The sequence below is a fragment of the Aquarana catesbeiana genome, linkage group LG03, assembly GCF_042186555.1.
Source record: "Aquarana catesbeiana isolate 2022-GZ linkage group LG03, ASM4218655v1, whole genome shotgun sequence".
Taxonomy (NCBI): Eukaryota; Metazoa; Chordata; class Amphibia; order Anura; family Ranidae; genus Aquarana; species Aquarana catesbeiana.
The window spans coordinates 654,245,725-654,264,414 of NC_133326.1; the positions used below are offsets into that span (position 1 = coordinate 654,245,725).

At 44.6% G+C, this 18,690-nt stretch overlaps 1 protein-coding gene across 1 annotated transcript; it reads right to left on the bottom strand.

Moving 5' to 3' along the window:
• Positions 1-15,347: 15,347 nt before the first annotated feature.
• Positions 15,348-17,938, bottom strand: JUNB (JunB proto-oncogene, AP-1 transcription factor subunit). The gene has a single exon (XM_073622714.1). The coding sequence runs from the start codon at positions 17,825-17,827 to the stop codon at positions 16,985-16,987; it is 843 nt and encodes a 280-aa protein (XP_073478815.1). The 5' UTR covers positions 17,828-17,938; the 3' UTR covers positions 15,348-16,984.
• Between the last annotated feature and the right edge of the window lie 752 nt (positions 17,939-18,690).

Below are 18,690 nucleotides of genomic sequence, written 5' to 3' on the forward strand. Positions count from 1 at the left end.
TATATATATATGTCTATATATATATATATACATAAATATCTATATCTATATATATATATCTATATATATCTATATATATAGATATATATATAAAATATTTGGGGGTTCTAAGTAATTTTCTAGCAAAAAAAATAAATTATTTTTTTTTACTTGTAAACAAATGTCAGAAAAAGGCTAATGGCCCGTACACATGGTCCGAATATCGTGCGACAGATCGTACGACTTTTTTCGCTTAATAGTCGTAAGTAGAAATTGAATAGGTTACTAAAGTCACAAAAATTCTCATACGACAGAAAAAAAAATCGGAAGTGTTGTCATGTGCTGTATTGTATTTTCGGACGACAACTGTATTGACTAAACGAAAATCGTACGATCTGGTATCGTATGAGGAAAATTTCCTGTGCTTATCCAGTCGAATAATATCGGATGAACTGTCGTGATCGGCTCTCGAAAGCTCTGTAAGATCGCATCAAAAGCGGTATTTTTGGTCCGATTTTCAGATCGTGTGTACGGGCCATTAGTCTTCAAGTGTAAGAAGAAGCGTGACATTGCCTCCTCACCACCTGCCAATTGCCTCTGAAAAGTGATCCAAATACAGATCTCTTTTCAGCAGATCATCCCTTTTCAACACATCTAAACCTACTTATTGGATTTATCATGCACATTATTGGCACAGCAGCACCGCCATGGCCAAATACTTCCTGTGAGGTTAGAGGACCTTTCCTGAACAATACAGGAAATAGGATATATATATATATATAAATATATATATATCTATATATATGTGTATATATAGATATATATATATATCTATATATATATATATATATATATATATATATATATATGTATATATATATATATATATATATAGATATATATATGTATATATATCTATATATATATAAAATAATATTTTATAGATGACGGTGCGATGGGAATGGCTCTAGTAAATGCAGAACATGCATTCTCGCTTCTATGGTGAACACGTGGTTGCAAGCACCTTTGCACAGTGCCAGGGATTTCCCCTCACAACACGTGACCTGCCCTCCGGCTGCCCGGAACTCCTGGGCGTGGCTTCCAGGAAAGCCTCGCTGACGTCGCCGGACAGGCTTTGCCCATATATGGACGGCTTCCGCCCGGTTTCTTCCTGACAGGTCCCGCCCGGCTGCTAACGTCATGGCCGGGAAGGGCAGCGTGCGGGGGAGGAAGGAGAGTGCGGGCGGGTTTGTCTAACTGTCAGTTTACAGGGAAGGGAAGAGAGGGAGGGAGGGAGCGGCCTGATCACCTCTAGATTATGACAGAGGCAAAGTTCACCGGGTTCTCCGATCACATAGACGGGACACAGAGCCTATAGCATGTGTATGGTCCATCATCAGTGTACACTCCATAAACCACACTGCATACCATAGATAGATCAGGAAAAATGCTAGTTGCCTGGCTGTCAGGCTCAAGCACTGGCTTCAATAGGCTTTGAGTGGGTGACCAACAACAAGAATGAAGATCTGTTATTCTAAGATTGCTCTGACTTCACTGTGTGCATGATTTTTACTGCTTCAATTATTTTTTTTTTTATTGTACTTTGAAGAGAGAGAGAGAACACAAGAGATAGAGGGGGAGAAAAAAAGGAAGAGAGGGAAATAAAGCGAGGGGGAGAGAAAGAAGGCAAGAGAGAAGGACAGAGAGAGAAAGAAGGAGAGAGCGAGAAAGAAGGAAAGAAATAGAAAGAAGGAGAGAGAGAGAAAGGAGGAGAGAGAAAGAAGGAAAGAGAGAGAAAGAAGGAGAGAGAGAGAAAGAAGGAAAGAGAGAGAAAGAAGGAGAGAGAGAGAAAGGAGGAGAGAGAAAGAAGGAAAGAGAGAGAAAGAAGGAGAGAGAGAAAGAAGGAGAGAGAGAGAAAGAAGGAGAGAGCGAGAAAGAAGGAAAGAAATAGAAAGAAGGAGAGAGAGAGAGAGAAAGGAGGAGAGAGAAAGAAGGAAAGAGAGAGAAAGAAGGAGAGAGAGAGAAAGAAGGAAAGAGAGAGAAAGAAGGAGAGAGAGAGTAAGATGGAAAGAGAGAGAAAGAAGGAGAGAGAGAGAAAGATGGAAAGAGAGAGAAAGAAGGAGAGCGAGAAAGAAGGAAAGAGAGAGAAAGAAGGAAAGAGAGAGAAAGGAGGAGAGAGAGAGTAAGAAGGAGAGAGAGAGAAAGAAGGAGAGAGAGAGAGAAAGATGGAGAGAGAGAGAAAGAAGGAGAGAGAGAGAAAGATGGAGAGCGCGAGAAAGAAGGAGAGAGCGAGAAAGAAGGAGAGAGAGAGAAAGAAGGAAAGAGAGAGAAAGGAGAGAGCGAGAAAGAAGGAAAGAGAGAGAAAGAAGGAGAGAGAGAGAAAGATGGAGAGCGCGAGAAAGAAGGAGAGAGTGAGAAAGAAGGAGAGAGAGAGAAAGAAGGAGAGAGAGAGAGAAAGATGGAGAGCGCGAGAAAGAAGGAGAGAGCGAGAAAGAAGGAGAGAGAGAGAAAGAAGGAAAGAGAGAGAAAGGAGAGAGCGAGAAAGAAGGAAAGAGAGAGAAAGAAGGAGAGAGAGAAAGATGGAAAGAGAGAGAAAGAAGGAAAGAGAGAGAAAGGAGAGAGAGAGAAAGAAGGAAAGAGAGAGAGAAAGAAGGAGAAAGAGAAAGAAGGAGAGAGCGAGAAAGAAGGAAAGAGAGAGAAAGAAGGAGAGAGAGAGATAAAGAAGGAGAGAGCGAGAAAGAAGGAGAGAGAGAGAAAGAAGAAAAGAGAGAGAAAGAAGGAAGAGAGAGAAAGAAGGAGAGAGCGAGAAAGAAGGAAAGAGCGAGAAAGAAGGACAGAGAGAGAAAGAAGGAGAGAGAGAGAAAGAAGGAAAGAGAGAGAGAAAGAAGGAGAGAGAGAGAAAGAAAGAAGGAAAGAGAGAGAAAGAAGGAGAGACAGAGAAAGAAGGAGAGAGAGAAAGAAAGAAAGAAGGAAAGAGAGAGAAAGAAGGAGAGAGAGAGAAAGAAGGAGAGACAGAGAAAGAAGGAGAGAGAGAGAGAAAGAAAGAAGGAGACAGAGAGAAAGAAGGAAAGAGAGAGAGAAAGAAGGAAAGAGAGAGAGAGAAAGAAAGAAGGAAAGAGAGAGAAAGAAGGAAAGAGAGAGAAAGAAGGAGAGAGAGAGAAAGACGGAAAGAGAGAGAGAGAAGGAAGGAGAGAGAAAGAAGGAAAGAGAGAGAGAGAGAGAGAGATGGAAAGGGCGAGAAAAATGGAAAGAGAAAGAAGGATGGAAAGAGAAAGAAGGAGAGAGAGAAAGAAGGGAAGAGCAAGAAATATGGAAATAAATAGAAAGAAGGAAAGAGAGAAAGATGGAAAGAAACAGCAGACAGAGAAAGAAAGAAGGAAAGAGAGAGAGAAAGAAGGGAAGAGCGAGAAAGATGGAAAGAGAAAGAAGAAAAGGAAGGAGAGAGAGAGAAAGAAGGAAAGAGAGAGAGAAGTAAAGAAAGAGAGAAACAAGGAAAGAGAGAGAGAACAAAGGAGATAGAGAAAAAAGGAAAGAGCAAGAAAGATGGAAAGAAATAGAAAGAAGGAAAGAGAAAGAAGGGAAGAGCGAGAAAGATGGAAATAAAGAGAAAGAAGGAAAGAAACAGAGAGAGAAAGAAATAGAAAGAAGGAAAGAAAGAGAGCGAAGGAAAGAGCAAGAAAGATGGAAAGAAGGAAAGAGAGAGAGAAAGAAAAAAAGGAATAGGTGAGAAAGAGAGAGAAAGAAAGAAGGAAAAAGAAAGAAAGAGAGAAAGATGGGAAGAAATAGAAAGAAGGAAAGAAAGATAGAGAGAGGAAAAAGAAGGAAAGAGAGAGAGAGAGAAACAAAGATGTAAGGAGAAAGAAAGAGAAACTGAAAAAAGGAGGAGGACAAACGTTTGTTCCAATGTGTTTGAAAAAGAAAAAAAGATAAAGTGGATGAGAAGAGAATGCAGGTTATTCCCATATCTAATATGTATTTATAGATACACTGTGTCTAATGAATGAGTAGATGTATAATTAAGCCATCACCTTCCAGAAATCATCCAATTTATAATGTAAGATAATGAGAAATAGGGATGAACTTGACCCGAACTCGGACGCAAGCTGTCACTCCCGCCAAATTAGCACCCAATCAGCCAAGGCTACGGCATTCCTGTAGCCTTCGTGTAAGAAATGGGTGGGGATGCTGGTGACATCATTGACCTAATATGGTCATGTGATCTTATTTGGGTAATGTCATTGACCAAATATGGCCATGTGGCCTGATTAGTCCAACAATGTCACCAGCATCCCCTCCTCTTTGTTATGTATGGCTGTGGGGCATGCCCTGGCCTCTACTGATTGGATGTTGATTTGGCGGGAGTGACAGCTTACTTCTGGGTTCGGTCCAAGCCTGTGCTTATCCCCTCTAATAAATTATCATTAATCATTATCCATTTCAGTTTGGAAATAATCCATGATCTAGTGAGGGTAATTTTGGCCGCCAAAAAAAAAAAAAATGTAATGTGTGGGCACACTGGCAATAGTTTTATTAATTAGAAAAAAGCTGTCAAAACTATATATAGGTTTTCTTAACTAAGGCTTGTTCACACCAGGTCTGTAGAGCTGCATTGATCAATACAAGGACATAAAGAAAACAATATTTTCTATATCCCCCGTTCATGCCATACATGTGCATTGCATAAAAATGAAGTAGGTGTCAATTTCTACCCAATGCACATTGACACAAAGCACCTATTCTAATACAAAAAATGTAGAATTTTGACCCTTGATGTGGCTTATACAGAAAAAAAAAAACACAAAAGCACAATGCACTAACTAATGCAATTAACTCACTTGTGTTTTCTATGCTCTGTGGTGCTAACAAGCTCCTAAAGCAGACCTACACGCCAAAATACCCCTTTAACCCATTGTATTCCTGCCCCCTCTTTAACCACTTCAGTACCAGCCTGTCTATACCCCGTCATTACCAGGCCATTGTTATGTTTTCAGTGCTGTGATAGTTTGACTGACAATAATTCCACCATGCAACACTGTACCCAAATTCATTTTATATATTTTTTTGGAGACAGACAGAGCTTTCGTTTAGTGGTATTTCATAACCACAGGGGATGAAGGGGTTAATGTGCAGGTCCCATACAGTGAGAGAATGGGGATGAAGGGGTTAATATACAGAATAAAGGAGAGGATTGAGTTACTGAGTTACTATACAGGTCACTGCAGAGACAGGGTAAAGATCAGATGTACATGAGAGTAGAGGGTGTGAAAGGGTTAAAAAAAAAGCCCCCCCCCCCAAATCAGAGAAAATACCAATAATATACCAATAATCTGTTGCGGCTGTTGATCCATTCAGTCACAAAACTTCATTGATCTATTATGTCTCCAACGTAAACAGCATTGTGTTTACATTTGTGAACACTGTGATTGGTCATCACAGCAATCACTTGGTAAAGGGCCACTCAGATCGCTTGGTACACTGAGTCTGTGAACCGGGCCATCTAACCGCAGCTCGGTTGACAGCTAATAACAGGTGCAACGGCTGTACATGTGTGTCTTCTCCAATGTTGTTTATTGGAAATAACGGTCCATCACCGCTTCAAAAATCCACTGCTATGGTTAAAGACATCCTGTTGCTTTTTGTCCACTGTGAGCAAAATGACAGGGTCCCCTTTAAAGTCCACCCCCTGACCACATTAGGGCAGAGAGCTGTAATTACACACTGCAGAGTGAGAAGAGCTCTGAGAGCTGATTGGAGGGAAGGGACACATCTCTGTCAATCAGCTTGAGCTCCCTCCCCTGTCAGAATTTTTTTCTTGGTGTCAGGAAAACTTGTTAGAAGTGACTGACGCTTATGGCAGAGGAATGAAGCAGCAGAAAGAAATTCAATTTAGTGCTCTAAATTGAGCCAAGCACACACTATAGAGGGATATTCTTTGTTCATTTTTCATGTCTGAGGTTTACAACCACTTTAAAGGGGTAGACAAGGTAAGTGTTTTTTCACCTTAATGCATCCTATGCATTAAGGTGAAAAAACACCTGGCAGTCACCGGCTCCCCAGCACCCCGTTTTACTTACCTGAGCCCCAAATTTCCGTTGGCGCGTCCCTCTCTCCACGGGTTCCTGGCTCTCGATTGGATAGATTGATAGCAGCGCAGCCATTGGCTCCCGCTGCTGTCAATCAAATCCAATGACCCAGGGGCAGGGCCAAGTCCTGCATTTGGCCTCTATGGACACCGAATGCTGGACTCGGGAGCGCGGCCGCAAGGTAACCCCCTCGGGAGAGCACTTCTCCAAGGGGAGTTATCTAATGCAGGGAGGAGCCGCAAGAGCCGCCGAGGGACCCCAGAAATGGATGTTTGGGGCCACTCTGTGCAAAACGAGCTGCACAGTGGAGATAAGTATGATATGTTTGTTATTTAAAAAAAATAAAAAACGTTATTTAAGTATCACTTTAAGGGCTAATTCACACCAGCCCCATTGAGCAGTGTTGCCCAATGCACTCCCAATGCATAGACAAGGCAATTTGCCTTATGTCTTATTTCAAATGACAGCATTGGTGATAAAGATAGGACATGTTGCAACTTTGCATATAAAATTAAAAAGAAGATAATTAAAATATATCTAGATATATCTATATCTATATATAGATATATATATCTATATCTATATATAGATATCTATATATCTATATATAGATATATATAGATATATATATATATATATATATATATATATATATATATCTGTTCTTTAGTAGCGTATGGAAGGGTATATTCACTGGGGAGATTCACTCTCTCTATTCATCTATGGTGACCATAGGCACGGTACAAATTGTCAGGTGTCGTCGGAACTGGAAGTAATGGAAAAACCTTCCCAGCAGAGATGTAGCAGAAAGAAACCCAACAGCGATTCTATCTTATTATAAAAAAAGTAAAATAAAAAAAAAAAAATCTGATGAACATCCACTTAGGCAGGAGCGGATTTTAGAAGTTTTGGAATAGATTGTAAAAGTGATAATAGGGATGTCGTGCCTAATGCAGAATAAATACCTGCAGCCTATATCCTATAATAAGGATCATCATCTTCTTTTGAAGTAGTGTTAACAAGATATCCTTAAAGGATAATTACGGGCTGGCTGCACTTAATGGGTTGATGAACCATGACCTATATAACAGTCTATAAATTTCAGCTATTACTCTTGCAACATTGTGCAGGAACATTGTAACCTATATAATACACGGCAGCCTGTAGGAGTGCTCAGAACTGGGACATCGGTAGAACCACATTCCGGATGGTAATTATAGTGCCATAAGCCAAAGCAACCATCTTTGATTTGGCTACAGTCAACCGAAACCCCGATTGGCCACTATGGGTTACTGCTCTTCCATTGTGAATTCTTACCACTATATGTAATAGGTTTATATGTATCATGTCAGAAAACCCTTCAGGAAATAAAGACATAATTCCAGCCAAAAGTTTTTATTTCACTTTGGATTGAGCAGAAAAGGGTTGGAGCCTCTGCCAGCTTTCTGCATGCTTGTTCCAGGTCCATGATTCCAAAATTACTAAAAGCCATAGGCCAGCCAGGAAACTAGATTCTTCAGAGGTCAGCAATGGCAGACTACCAATTTCTTAGGTTTCCTTTAAGTTAAAGCGGAGCTCTACCCGAAAGGGGAAGCATGTTTGCACTCTACCCCTCTCCATTGCCACATTTGGCACTTTTTTTGGGGGGGGGAGCGGGTTCCAGGTTTAGGCAGGTACCAGCTCCCACTTCTGGGTAAGATCGCCACAGGGCGATCTACAAAATTTCCGACCCCACCTCCTTCCCCCTCCGCTGCCTTCTGGGACACACAGAGGTGCCAGCTGATGGCGGATCATTTAGAAAGCGCAGCGTGACTCGTGCATGCGCAGTAGGAAACAGGCTGTGGAGCCTCAAGGCTTCACTCCCTGTTTCCCTTACTACAGATGGCGGCACCTGCACTCGAAGTCGATTGACAAATCGGCTAGGGGGTGCCGACATTGCGGGATTCCTGGACAGGTAAGTGTACATATATTAAAAGTCAGCAGCTACAGTATTTGTAGCTGCTGACTTTTAATTTTTTTTTTCTACAAACCGGAACTCCGCTTTAAGTTAAAGATAGGGGAGGATATAGGGTTAACTAAAGTTCCACTATGATACACAGTGAGCAGGCAGGCATTTTATTGTAGAAGAGACATGGAATGTCTCTTATGCAATATTACATGGAAATTTATAGATAGGCAACTCCTATCCTCATATTGATTAGTGGTTCTAAATTAATAATAACTACCGGAGTAGGGAACAGACACAAAAGATACACTCCACATCTTTCCAAATAACTGTTCTGCTTTATTATGATGCAATTGGAGGTTTTTATACACATGAATATGTAGGTATCACATTAATATTACAATTGTACGTTTATGGTAACAAGGGGCGTAACATAGGCAGGCTAATTCTAATCAGGACTCGAAGGAATGCAAACATGTACTGAAAACATTATTAGTGCCGTGTGCACAGTGAGGGCAGTGTGCAATACATACAAAATAGAATACAATTATATACAGAACTTACAAATTTCCATTACAAATATAACATACCTACCTGCCTGTGCACAGCGATCCTCGCACTGTAAACTGAGCTGCGCATCTACAACTCAGCTTACAGTGGCTGGGCTAATGCTGTTTGCCAGGATGACTAGCTGCTGTACATGTATAGGAGTGACGTACGTCATTGTGTGTCAGCCAATGAAGATGGCCGAAACCGGGCACACAGCAGAATATGTCGGCGCTGGCGAGGGAATGTTGGGAAGGTGAGTATCCTCCTTTTAGTTCCGCTTTAAGTATTAGGGATAATATTCAGGGTTAGGTTAAGGGTTCACATTAACCGGTTGTGGACACTGGGCATACTAAGAATGCCCAAATAAACTTCATTGACGTACACAGGACATGTGATGTACGTCCTGTACCTCCGCCCCCCTCCACCGAACTTGCCCTTAAAGTGATTGTAAATCTTTATTTTTCTATTTTTTTTTTTTATAACAAACATGATATACTTATCTGCTGTGTGTAATCGTTTTGCACAGAGCAAGCCCCAAACCTCCCCCATGGCACTATTGGCTCCTCCCCCTTGCTGAGTGCCCACCATAGCAAGCTGCTTGTTATGGGGGCACTTGTGTGCTCACTCCCAAGCCTGCCCTGTGTGTTCATAGACACACAGAGTGTGGCTCAGCCCTGCCCCCTGCCCCCCACTCCCTCCTCACTGGCTGTGATTGACAGCCGATGGCTCCCACTGCTGTCTCTGAGCCAATGAGGAGGGAGAGAGTGAAGAGAGCAGCTGCTCTCATGCGCATCCCTGGATCAAGATTGGGCTCAGGTAGGTATAAGTGGGGGGCCTGTGCTCAGAAGGTTTTTTACCTTAATGCAGAGATTGCATTAAGGTAAATAAACCTTCAGCTTGTAGAACCACTTTAAAGTACAGTTAAAGGCAAAACTTTTTTTTTTCATTTTGGATAGAGTAAGGTAGGGTTATAACCCCTGCCATCTGATTCCCATTGAGGAGATTCCCCTTCACTTCCTGTCCCATAGTCAAGACAGCAAGTGAGCAGAAGTCCCTGCAAAGTGAGGAAATCCCTGGTTGTCACCAGAACTAGTGTCCCCATTAGAAGATTTCCCCTCTATTCCTGTTCTGGTGACAACTCAAAATTTGGGATTTTTTTTCACTTCCACTCTCAGTGATAACATTAAACAGGAGAAATAAGAGAGGGTGAACCTCCCTAACGGGGGCACAGGCAGCAATAAAAACTGACAGATGTTCTAATCTCTCTAGCTCTAATGTAAAGCTCTGTGTAAATTGTCACTGCTCTATGAATACCAATTACAAATAAATATCCAAAACTAAAAAAAAGTTTTGTCTTCAGTTCCCAATTTTTATTTCTGGTGTTCTATTGAATAGTGCCCTCCGTCGAAAAGTGTCCGCGCATGCACAGTACGGAAGGCCACTCCAGCTGATTTCCCGATCAGCTGGTGTGACGTCACCATAGCGCATGCGCACATCATAGGAGGCATTTTTTAACGGGAGATACCATTTGACGGGCAGAATTAAAAGCTATGCAAATGGGAGGGAGACCGTAGATGTCAGATTGTGCCACGCTGTTGCAGGGCGGGTTTTTTCTGTGTTGCAACCCGCCCTTAGACACAAGCAAAACACTGCGTTCAACACAGACAAAACCCGACGTTGAGCACACTGTAAACTTGCCCCGCAACAGCGAGGCACAATCTGACATCTACGGTCTCCCTCCGCTGTTTGCATAGCTTTTAATTCTGCTCGTCAAATGGTATCTCCCATCAAAAAATGCCTCCTACGATGTGCGCATGCACTATGGTGACGTCACACCAGCTGATCGGGAAATCAGCTGGAGTGGCCATCCGTACTGCGCATGCGTGGGCACTTTTCGATGGAGGGCACTATTCGATAGAACACCGGCTATCAAAATGACATCTGGGAGTTGCTGTGTAAATACATCAGCTGTAGAAGTTGTTGTCAAAAGAGGAAGGTCTGACAACAGTGTTAAAAAAAAAAAAACAGTTTACATCAGGGGTGTGCAACCTTTTGAGCACAGTGTGCCGAAAAATGTTTTCAAAGAAATTGAGCGTGACGATTTTATAACAAAAAAATGTCAACTTCACACTCTCAATCACGAAAAGGATTTTTTATACAGTAAATGCTGTAAACTACTTTAGTAGTGAGAAATTAACATCCTGCACTCTCACACCTCAGATCACTGTAACCCCTTGCTCTTCTGCCCCACCACTGTACTTCCCTGCACATCTGCTCCACCGCGGACCCCCATGCTCTTCTGTCTCACTGCTGAACCATCTTCTCATCTGTCCTAACACTGAACTTATCTGCTCATCTGCCCCACCACTGTAACCCGCTTTCTCATCTGCCCCATCACTGTACCCACCTGCTTTTCTGTCCCACCGCTGAACCCCCTTCTCATCCCTCCCATCACTGTAACCTCCCTGCTCATCTGCCCCATCAACGTACCCCCTTTTCTCATCTGCCCCACCACTGTACCTCCCTGCACATCTGCCCCATCAACGTACCCCCTTTTCTCATCTGCCCCACCACTGTACCTCCCTGCACATCTGCTCCACCACCATACCCCCATGCTCTTCTGTCTCACTACTGAATCACCTTCTCATCTGTCCTAACACTGAACCCATCTGGTCATCTGCCCCACCACTGTAACCCGCTTTCTTATCTGCCCCACCACTGTAACCCCCTGCTCATCTGTCCCACCAATACACCTCCTTTCACATCTGCCCCACTGCTCTATCCCCCTGCTTTTCTGTCCCACCACTGTAACCCCCTTCTCATCTGCCCCAACACTAAACCCCCTGCTCATCATCTGGCCAAACACTGAACCCCCTGTTCATCATCTGGCCCAACACTGAACCGCCCTGCTCATCTGGCCCAACACTGAACCCCCCCTGCTCATCTGGCCCAACACTGAACCCCCCCTGCTCATCTGGCCCAACGCTGAACCCCCCCTGCTCATCTGGCCCAACGCTGAACTGCCCTGCTCATCTGGCCCAACACTGAAACCCCCTGCTCATCTGGCCGAACACTGAACTGCCCTGCTCATCTGGCCCAACGCTGAACTGCCCTGCTCATCTGGCCCAACGCTGAACTGCCCTGCTCATCTGGCCCAACACTGAAACCCCCTGCTCATCTGGCCCAACACTGACCTGCCCTGCTCATCTGGCCCAACACTGAACCGCCCTGCTCATCTGGCCCAACACTGAACCGCCCTGCTCATCTGACCCAACACTGAACCCCCCCTGCTCATCTGGCCCAACACTGAACCCCCCCTGCTCATCTGGCCCAACGCTGAACTGCCCTGCTCATCTGGCCCAACACTGAAACCCCCTGCTCATCTGGCCCAACACTGACCTGCCCTGCTCATCTGGCCCAACACTGAACCCCCCCTGCTCATCTGGCCCAACGCTGAACTGCCCTGCTCATCTGGCCCAACACTGAACCCCCCCTGCTCATCTGGCCCAACACTGAACCCCCCCTGCTCATCTGGCCCAACACTGAACCCCCCCTGCTCATCTGGCCCAACACTGAACCCCCCCTGCTCATCTGGCCCAACACTGAACCCCCCCTGCTCATCTGGCCCAACGCTGAACTGCCCTGCTCATCTGGCCCAACACTGAAACCCCCTGCTCATCTGGCCCAACACTGAACTGCCCTGCTCATCTGGCCCAACACTGAACCGCCCTGCTCATCTGGCCCAACGCTGAACTGCCCTGCTCATCTGGCCCAACACTGAAACCCCTCTGCTCATCTGGCCCAACACTGAACCCCCCCCCCGCTCATCTTGCCCAACACTGAACCTCTCTGCTCATCTGGTCCAACACTGAACCCAACTTTTACCATAACCCAACTTCAAGGGTTATGGTAAAAAAAAGGAAGGGGATTATAGTTATAGTGTAAACCTTAACAATGAACTTCTCATTTGCTCCCTTTTGGCCTGTTAATTACAGTATATCACTGAAAACATTTTTTTATATTAGTTTGATAAGTCCTCTGTTCCCATCCACTTATAAAACATGGCTGCTAATCCCATGCGATGGCCAATGCAATCCCATGACGATGCACTGACTCATAACGGTGCACACTAGCTCATTATGCCTTTTGCTTTACAGGTTTTTTTTAAAAAACGTGTACGGTTATACAACCGCTTTAAGCTTTAGCAATAAAACCTGGAAGCCGATTGGTTTCTATGTAGAGTTGCACCAGACTTTGCACCTTCCAGTTTTATTAATAACCCCCAAAGCTGTTGTTTTTCCAGTTTTTGAGCGGGGGAAGTTTAGAACCACTGTCAGGTTTTTATTGCGGAGTGTGGTTCAGGTTGGAGAAATCTCCTTACTTCCTGTGTGGTCACAGAATAGGGGAATAAAGGGAAACTCTCTGATGAGAGCATAGACAAACAATACATTTTTTTCTCTTTTTTTTAAGTAGAGTGGGGAAGGGGAGACATCCTTTTTTATTGGCTTTTTTTGTCCTCACCGGAAAGATTTCCCCTTCCTGTGTAGTCACTGGGACAGGAAGTAAGGGCGAAGATCTTCCCAACAGCGACACAGGCTGGAATAAAAGTTTGGCAGGATGTGAGATGGTCACAGTGTTTTGGGTGGTCCTAACATATCAATCTGAATGGTGGATTATTTTATTGCTATTGATGTTCATGATCTTCTTTGTTCCTGATCTGATTGTGACTGCTGCTTGATCTAATGTACTGACCTCCTTGTCTCCCTGTCTGTACTTCCTGAAAAATTTAAATAAAGAATGTTTAAAAAGAGAAAAAGTTTGGCAGGAGTTCTGACCCCTCCACGCTTTATTCAAAATTTACAGATGAATTGCAGGTGTGGATAGATTTACATAATTACATTAGTCCAGCTTGGATCAATGTAAGTATATATGTGCCATACCTGACCAATCCCAGTATATATGTGCCATACCTGGCCAATCCCAGTATATATGTGCCATACCTGGCCAATCCCAGTATATATGTGCCATACCTGGCCAATCCCTCTGCACCAATATAAGTATATATGTGCCATACCTGACCAATCCCTCTGCACCAATGTAAGTGTATATGTACCATACCTGACCAATCCATCTGGACCATTGAATGTATATATATGTACCATACCTGATCAATCCCTCTGGACCAATGTAAGCGTATATGTGCCATACCTGGCCAATCCCTCTGCACCAATATAAGTATATATGCACCATACCTGACCAATCCCTCTGGACCAATGTAACCATATATGTGCCATACCTGGCCAATCCCCCTGCACCAATGTAAGTATATATGTACCATACCTGACCAATCCCTCTGGACCAATGTAAGTATATATGTGCCATACCTGGCCAATCCCTCTGGACCAAAGTATATATGTGCCATACTTGGCCAATCCCTCTGCACCAATGTAAGTTTATATGTGCCATACCTGGCCAATCCCTCTGGACCAATGTAAGTTAATATGTATCATACCTGACCAATCCCTCTGGACCAATGTAAGTATATATGTACCATACCTGACCAATCCCTCTGGACCAATGTAAGTATATATGTGCCATACCTGGCCAATTCCTCTGCACCAATGTAAGTTTATATGTGCCATACATGACCAATCCCTCTGGACCAATGTAAGTATATATGTGCCATACCTGGCCAATCCCTCTGGAAATCACCGTAATAGGCACCACTGACAAAGTGATCCCTTCTAGCTTCCGGGCACCGTTCAGAGAGCGCTTTGCATTTTTTTTTAACCCCTTCACACCGACTGTACACAAATAGTCTACCAGGTGGGCCTTGGCTCTGAGGGGCTGCATATTTGCGTACCGCACTGCAGACATAGCTGTCCCGACATTGCGCACCCCTGGCAAGGTTATCAGCAGCTAGCGGAAAGCTTCTGAACGCTCCCTGCGATCAGGAGCTTTCTGATCATGTGACAGCCAATCACGGCGGACACATGACCATAGACCCCACTCAACCTCCCCGCATCAGAAACCCCTGCCCTAAAGGGCTGGGAGGCGCTGGCTCAAAGGGGTTAATGTGTGCACAGTGCTATTCGATTGGATGAGGTAGAGCGTGAGACGTCACTGCCTGGCCTCTCCACCTCATCCACTCAGGGAACTCTGGGCACTCATTGAGGAAATCAATCTCCGAATGGCGACCGTGTCAAATGGGTGGCCTCCTGTGGTCAGGAAGTAGATGGGCAGCCACTTGGCACAGGACCCGGAAGCTATTGGAGATCACTGGAGTAGCACTGCCTAGTACGGAGATTTCCTGCTTCAACAGGGATCCCCCAGGTATGGCGTATACACATAGGTACATTGGTCCAAATGAGACCAATGTACAAAAATGTATACCTGGTGAAGGGATAAAGTATGTTTCATGTTAACTCCTGGGTGATTATCAATTAACCCAACACCTTCAAGGTTTGGCCTAGATTTATGCTTTGACTCAAGAACCTAATTAGAACACCAGCTATAGTAAAATAATAAAACAGACTTGATATGTGAAAGCTTAGTATATGTAACTTCAGATCCTTTTTTTATGCTGTCATAGCAGTTTGGAAAATACAAGAGAGAAGTGGATTGCCCACTAACCACGTGAAACCTTTTTTTTTTTTTAATTCCCAGCAGGTTCATGACCTTAACAATTATTTTTTTTTTTTAATTACCATATCAACGTATTTGTATTTTATATAAATGATATAACCCAACACACCACCATAACCCCGAATATTAAAGGCAAGCGACACCAATTTTCAGTTGTAAACAATATTATTTACTTAAATACGAAAACAAGACAAATATAAAACATTTTGTACAACACACATTGTCAAATCGCAGTATAAAAACAAAAATACATTTTTCAGAATTTTTTTTTCTCATTCAAACACAAAAATATTTTCTCTGTTAGGTTTCAACTCAGCACTTTCAAAAAAAAAAAAAAAAAAACACTTTGTGAAATTCCCAGCTTCCTGAAAAGTACCTTTATGTGCATTGTTCTTAAATAAAATGGTGCATCATCTATTTAAATATTCGAGGAGGAGAGGGGGTTTTCCGAGACCTGCAGAAAACCCCCGCACACACACAAAAAACAAAAAACAAAAAAAAAAAAAAAAAAACCCTGAAACAGGGTTCCACCTTGCGTATGCTGTCAAGTTGTAGTATTGGCCTGCCAATACTTTGGAGGCTTGACAGCCAGCGAAGGCATCAAAAAAGAGAATGTTGGTGCTTTATTTTGTAAACTTCACTGAAAGGAAAATAAAAATCTAAAACGGTGCACTCTTTACTGTCCTCGACGTACAGTATTTATCCAGTTTCAACCCAAACACTGCTGTAGGTTACCTGATACAGTGCATGATGTTAGATCAGTGTCTTAGTACTCGGTATTACCATTACAGAATGCATGGTTTGGTCCCTTTCACCACTCGGTGCCAAAGGCCCACCCTTCCCTCTCACAAGCTACAGTCACATGGGCTTGCCTCTGCTTCCCTATTTTATGACCCAAAATTAGGAAGACATTCAAGTGCTAGGGAAGGGATTAGTCACCGCGTGTTAACTCTTCTGCTGCTACGAGGCAGGAGGAGCTGAGCAACCTCCTCGTGGCGACGGAAGAGTTAAGAGACGGCTGAGGCAAGCCTCGCTCTGCAGCTGTGGGATTACGTCTCAGCCTAGCAGAGAGCCTACAAAAAGGCATGCTGGCTCTTTTGGTCCCACCACAGACGTAGAGAAGGTTTGCCGAGGTTTGGCCAAAAGGGACCTAAAAATCTCTCACCACATGGTCCTTCTGGAGTGTTGGGATGGAGCAGCATTATCATGATTGGTGGGTGCTCGCAAACACCATCCAAGACCCCACACACCCCCTTTGAAAAAACAGATCTAGACCAGAGGTAGGAAACCTGTGTCTCTCTCGAAACTGCTGTGGAACTAGAAGCTCCAGAAGGCTGGGACTTGTACTTCCACAGCAGCTGTGGAGCCATAGTTGCCTACGCCTGGTTTTGCCCTCTTCACAGTTCTTGCCCTTTTTCAGTTCTTGCCAAGCAAGACCCCCCCGCCCCCCCCACACGGAGTATGCAGTCGTTCTTTCTTCGTGGACTCAGGTTTTCAAAGCCTGGGGCTTCCCAGGGGGAACAGTTCTTTCTCGTCCACAAAGAGCACAGTTCTTGCAGCCTAGACCCAGGGGACATGGTCAATGCCCCCTAGACCCACATACGGGCTCAGTCCTTGTAACTTTAGACCCTTCCTCAAGGCTCAGTTCTTGCCTGGACTGGCTTGCACTGGGCACAGTTCTTACCACCCCCAAACAACCCCCTGAGTGTTCTGTAGTCTGGAAAGAGGGGTTGGCTTGAGGGGGTGCTGGTGGACACCCGGGCACACACACACTTTAGAGTCTTCAGAAGACTGGTTGACCCTTGCTCCCCAGCAGCAGTTGACACCCGTGCCTGGCGTGTTCCCTCACCCGGACCTTCAGCTGCTCCACCTGCTCCCGTAGCATGCCGGCGGTGCCGCTCAGCCCATTGTTTTCGTTTTTCAGTTCTCGCACCTTATCCTCCAGGCGGGCGATGCGCTCCAACTTGCGTTTCCGGCACTTGGTGGCAGCCAGCCGGTTCCTCAGCCGTTTCCTCTCCACCTTGATCTTCTCCTGCTCTTCCATGTTGATGGGGGAGAGCGGGGCGGGCGTGCTGTCCCGGCTGCCGGCCTCGGGCACCGTCTGGGGCTCTTCCTTGAAGCTGGGGCTCCCGTAGGAGTGCGGCAGGTAATTGATGGTGGCCGAGGGCTGCCGGTAGCAGTTGTAGGTGGCCAGGTTCGTGTAGACAGCGGGGTCGTTGTACATGGCAGCGTTGGACGGCGACCCTCCGTTCATGGGCACCGAGCCGGCGCCCCCCAGGGAGACGTTGGGGGGCCCGTCGCGGTTCATCTTGTGCAGGTCGTCCAGAGCCCGGACGAAGCCGTCCACGAAGCCTTCCTGCTCCTCGGTGCCGCCGCGGTAGAAGAGCTGACCGCTGCCACCGGCGCTGTTGATGACCCCGGGGCCGCTGTGGATGATTAGCCTCTCCAGCTCCGGGGCGGACATCTTCAGGCTGGGCTGCTCGGTGTAGTACGACAGGTCTGGCTTGCCGACTCCCCGGTAAGACTCGGTGAGGGAGGTCAGGCTGGGCTTCAGCAGCTCCGGTCTGGAGTAGGCAGACAGCAGTGAGTCATCGTGGTAAAAGGGCTGCTCCATCCTGGAGCACATCAGACCGGAGGATGAAGTCGGGCAGGGAGAAGCGCGGTGACAGCTAAAGTGACAGGTCCGTCCGCTCAAGATCCCTTCTCAATTCTAATAGCGAACAGCCGAGCGCCAGAGGCTTTATACTCAAGTCCCGCCCCCCGGAAGCGGGAAGGCGGGCGCGGATTGGAAGCGCGCGGCTGACGTCACGGCTACCGAGCGTGAGAAGGGGGGGAGAGGGAGAGAGGGGGAGGTGAGGGTGTGACGTCACTGCCAGGAAACTCGTGCTGCTTGTAAACAGGGGGAGGCTGGAGACAAGGAGGGAGGGAGGGGGGGGGGAATGGAATGGAATAAGGACCCAACATGGAGACAATCAGACATCAGGAGGAAATAAGGACCCTACATTAGGAGACACATAAGGGTCATGTGTGATAAAGTGCAGCACCTTATTTGTCAAAATCTGCCAATATATAAAACTCATATCAGGACCCTATTTTCAAAAGGCAACAATAAATATAAATGTATTTGAAATAAAGTAAAAATAAATAATAATATAAAAACGTATGTATCCATATAAAGTAAATAAATAATAATATAAACATATAGCTATCTATATAAAATTAAAAAACAATAATAAACCCATATACCCGTATAGAATAAATTAATAATCTAAACGTATATATCCATATTAAAGTAAAAAATAATAAAACCTATATACTCATATAGAATAAATAAATAATAAAATAAACTTATATACCCAGATACAATAAATAAATAATAATATAAACATATAGATATCTAAATAAAATTAAAAAATAATAACAAACCTATATACCCACATAGAATAAATTAATAATATAAACATATATATCCATCTAAAAGTAAAACAT

Coding starts and splice junctions, on each gene's coding strand:
- JUNB (XM_073622714.1), bottom strand. CDS start 17,827: ATGTGCTCCAGGATGGAGCAGCCCTTTTACCACGATGACTCACTGCTG.